General features: G+C 42.4%; 1 protein-coding gene across 1 annotated transcript in view; it reads left to right on the top strand.

Moving 5' to 3' along the window:
• FSIP1 (fibrous sheath interacting protein 1) overlaps positions 1-3,103 on the top strand; it is a 201,030-nt gene that overhangs the window by 45,817 nt on the left and 152,110 nt on the right. The window contains exon 7 of the mRNA XM_045287732.1: positions 526-650. Coding sequence (XP_045143667.1) covers positions 526-650 — 125 coding nt within the window. The remainder of the gene's footprint in view (positions 1-525; positions 651-3,103) is intronic.

Here is a 3,103-nt window from a genome sequence, read left to right as displayed (position 1 = left end):
TTTCTTCACCACATTTGCTTATTCTCCCGCTTTGTCTTCACCTTTGTTGGGAAGGTGAGCATCATAGAATGCCAATTTAATAGAAGAAGGTATTCTTGCGTTGAGGGAGTGCTTGAGTGGAGGCCCAGTGAAGGACTCAGTCTTCAGGGAATTTTTGCTTTATATAAAGACTAAAATACATCACATTTTAAGATTCTCCTCGCAGCAGAGGTTTAGGCCTCACACGTGTCACTTGAAATTCTTTACATGTTTTCCCAAGGAGTCAACAGCAAGGAGTTGATAAAGCATACATTTTATGAGCATGTCTTGGAATGTCTACTGGTACTTATCTTTTAAAAATTAAATCCATTTATATTACATTTCTGGATAGGAAATTCAGAGTTTATTCTGTGTCTTTTTTCTTATATATTTTAGTATCCCTTTAAATGATTTTTAAAACATACTTGACAATTACAGTTATGAAAACATTGTAAACTTTTAATTTTTATTTTATTTTATTTTTTTTTTGAACTTTTTAAATATTAGGTTTTATCTATGATGTGGGAAGAAATAAGTCATTGGTCATCTTGGATAAGAAACCTTCCTCAAGTACAGAAAATACTGAGCTCCGGGGTAAACCTAACCAGGATTTTATTCAGAGAAACATTGAGGTATGTGCTTAGACATTCAGAAGACAGAATGCGTGACTAAAGGAGTTGTGAAAATGGTAATTGAGTTCATTGTCTTTAACTATGCATGTGTGTGTGTGTCTTTACCATGATATGTATAAAACGGTATATATACCTGGAAAGAAAGTGTTAATGAACTTATATTTATCTTCACTACCGTTGGGTGCATTATATTTTCCATTCCATCTTCCTATCATAGCCTATCCCATTTGATCACTTTTCAAAATTGCAGTTACCCACTCAATATGCTACTACCCACAATAGAGTCTGAGACTTGCAATTTGCAAAACAGGTATTTAGATATTATCTTTGGACAAGGCTCTCAGATTTTAAAATGCTTATCAATAAAGCCGTGTGTGTCTTTTTGAAATCATGAGAATGATTTTTCAAGCTGGTGCATTTGGAAATTTGGATGGAAAATGCTCCCAGCAGAGCAGAGGCCGCAGGAGAGGCCAACTGGTAGACTGTCTCTGTGAGCCTCCTGTCAGCTGGCCACTTGCCCCGTGAGCGCCGCACTTCAGGGACTTGCCCTTGCTCTGGCAGGTGCTGCAGCCCGACTCGGCTTGTCCTCAAGAAAGACTCAGACTGTCCAAGTCTTTCTGTTTTGTTTTGATGAAGTTCATTTAAACAAGTGTGATATTAATTTACAATAAGAAATGCAAGTGGGGGTGGACAGAAATCTCATGGAAAACCACTCAGGCTTTAAGCCATCAGAAAGCAGGACTGGCGAGCGTGAAGCCTTACCCAGAGGAGCTCAGTAATTGTTCTCCGTCACAACGTGAGGCACCTCTGCTCTGGCAGTTTGTCGTACTGTGGTGGAAGTTATACGAGCTGCTGTTTCAGATGCCATCAGGGTCACCAGGGTAAGCATATTCCATCAGAGCTTCCAGACTAATACCAGATTAGGAAGAAGGATTAGATGCTCCGTTTCTGATGGATTAGCCACTGACAGCCGAATGAGGAGCCGAGCCCATGGTCTAAGATAGTGCCAGCAGAGGGGCCTCTCAGGTTGGAAGTCACTCAAAATCTGACTGGGCAAGCGCTGCCACCTCAAGGGAGTGTTGACCTGAATGATGTGGAGGGAGTGAAGATTGGGGTACCTTCATTTGCTGATGAGATGTGACTCAAAGGGAGAAGAAACCGTTTCAGACATTTATTCATAATTGGAACCTGGAATGTCCTGAGTTTGACTCTAGGAAAAGAGTTGCAGAAAAAGGAAAAGGAATGCATAAAAATTGATATCCTAGACATTAGTCAGTTGAAGCGGATTGGTATTGGCCATGGTGAATTGGACATCAGGTGGTTTACTGTGCCGAGAGTGACAAATTCAAGAGGAATGCTATCCCATCCCTCAAGCTCTTCCCTGAAGAATTCTCCCTTGAAGAACTCTTTGACTGATACCACATCAGAATGGCAATTTTGGCATCCCCTGGAGACTCAAAATTTGTTCCATTGAAATTTTCATTGAGTTCTGGAGGGCGGGGGGAAGAAGTCTGAAGGGGCAAGATCCAGGGTGGAACGTGGGCAGCGTAAGGTTTTCCAGTGCAGTTCTCCGAGGGCAGTCCTTGCCACCCTCCCTCATTGAATGAGCAGGTGCACGGTCCTGATGGAAAGAAACACCGTCATGCAACTCTCCTGGCCTCTTTCTCACCAGGGTTGCTTTGAATTCTCTTACAATGTGGGGTACTCCCGCATGATCATGTCCTATGTCCTTAGAGAAAATCTACCAAGATTACTCTTTTGGAATACTGGAAAACAGTCTGCATCACCTTCCTAGCTGACCTCTCCACCTTGAATTGAACTGGTCCAGAAGTTCCTCTGGGAAACCACTGCTTTGCGTGGATCCTTTCTTTGAAGGCATCCCGAAGAGACAAAGACAAGCAGAGTACCCAGTGAACTTGTCCGCAGCCGTCTACTGTTCGCAGAGGACATGCTTAAACATGCTTTGTTAGGAATAAACCTGTACACCCTAGTAGCAATATTTTTTTACCTGTCCTCTTATGGAGCTCTGGTAACGCAGCAGTTAAACTCTCAGTTGCTCCTTACAGAAAAGTCCGTGGTTTGAACTCAGTGGCTGTTCCAGAGGAAAGAGTTGTGGCAATCTGCTTCTGTAAAGATTTACCACTTTGGAAACTTGATGGGGCAGTTCTGCTCTCTCCTGTCGGGTTGCTATGAGTTGGCATCGATATATCTCTATCTCTATATAAGGTTCCCTGGTGGTACTGTGGTCTCAGCATTGGGCTGTTAACCACAAGGTTGATGGTTCAAACTCATCTGCAGAAGGAAGATGAGGTGACTTGCTTCTGTAGAGACTTAGTCTTAGAAATCCTAAGGAGCAGTTGTATTCTTGTAGGGTCCTGTGTAAGTTGGAACCAACTGATGGCAGTGTGAGTTTCGTTTATATCTCTGTATGCATGAAAGAGTTTCAGAAATGT

Source organism: Echinops telfairi, unplaced genomic scaffold (assembly GCF_000313985.2).
Source record: "Echinops telfairi isolate 266 unplaced genomic scaffold, ASM31398v2 ScPeMD7_18;HRSCAF=68, whole genome shotgun sequence".
Taxonomy (NCBI): domain Eukaryota; kingdom Metazoa; phylum Chordata; class Mammalia; order Afrosoricida; family Tenrecidae; genus Echinops; species Echinops telfairi.
This window is presented reverse-complemented; position numbering and strand designations above follow the sequence as displayed.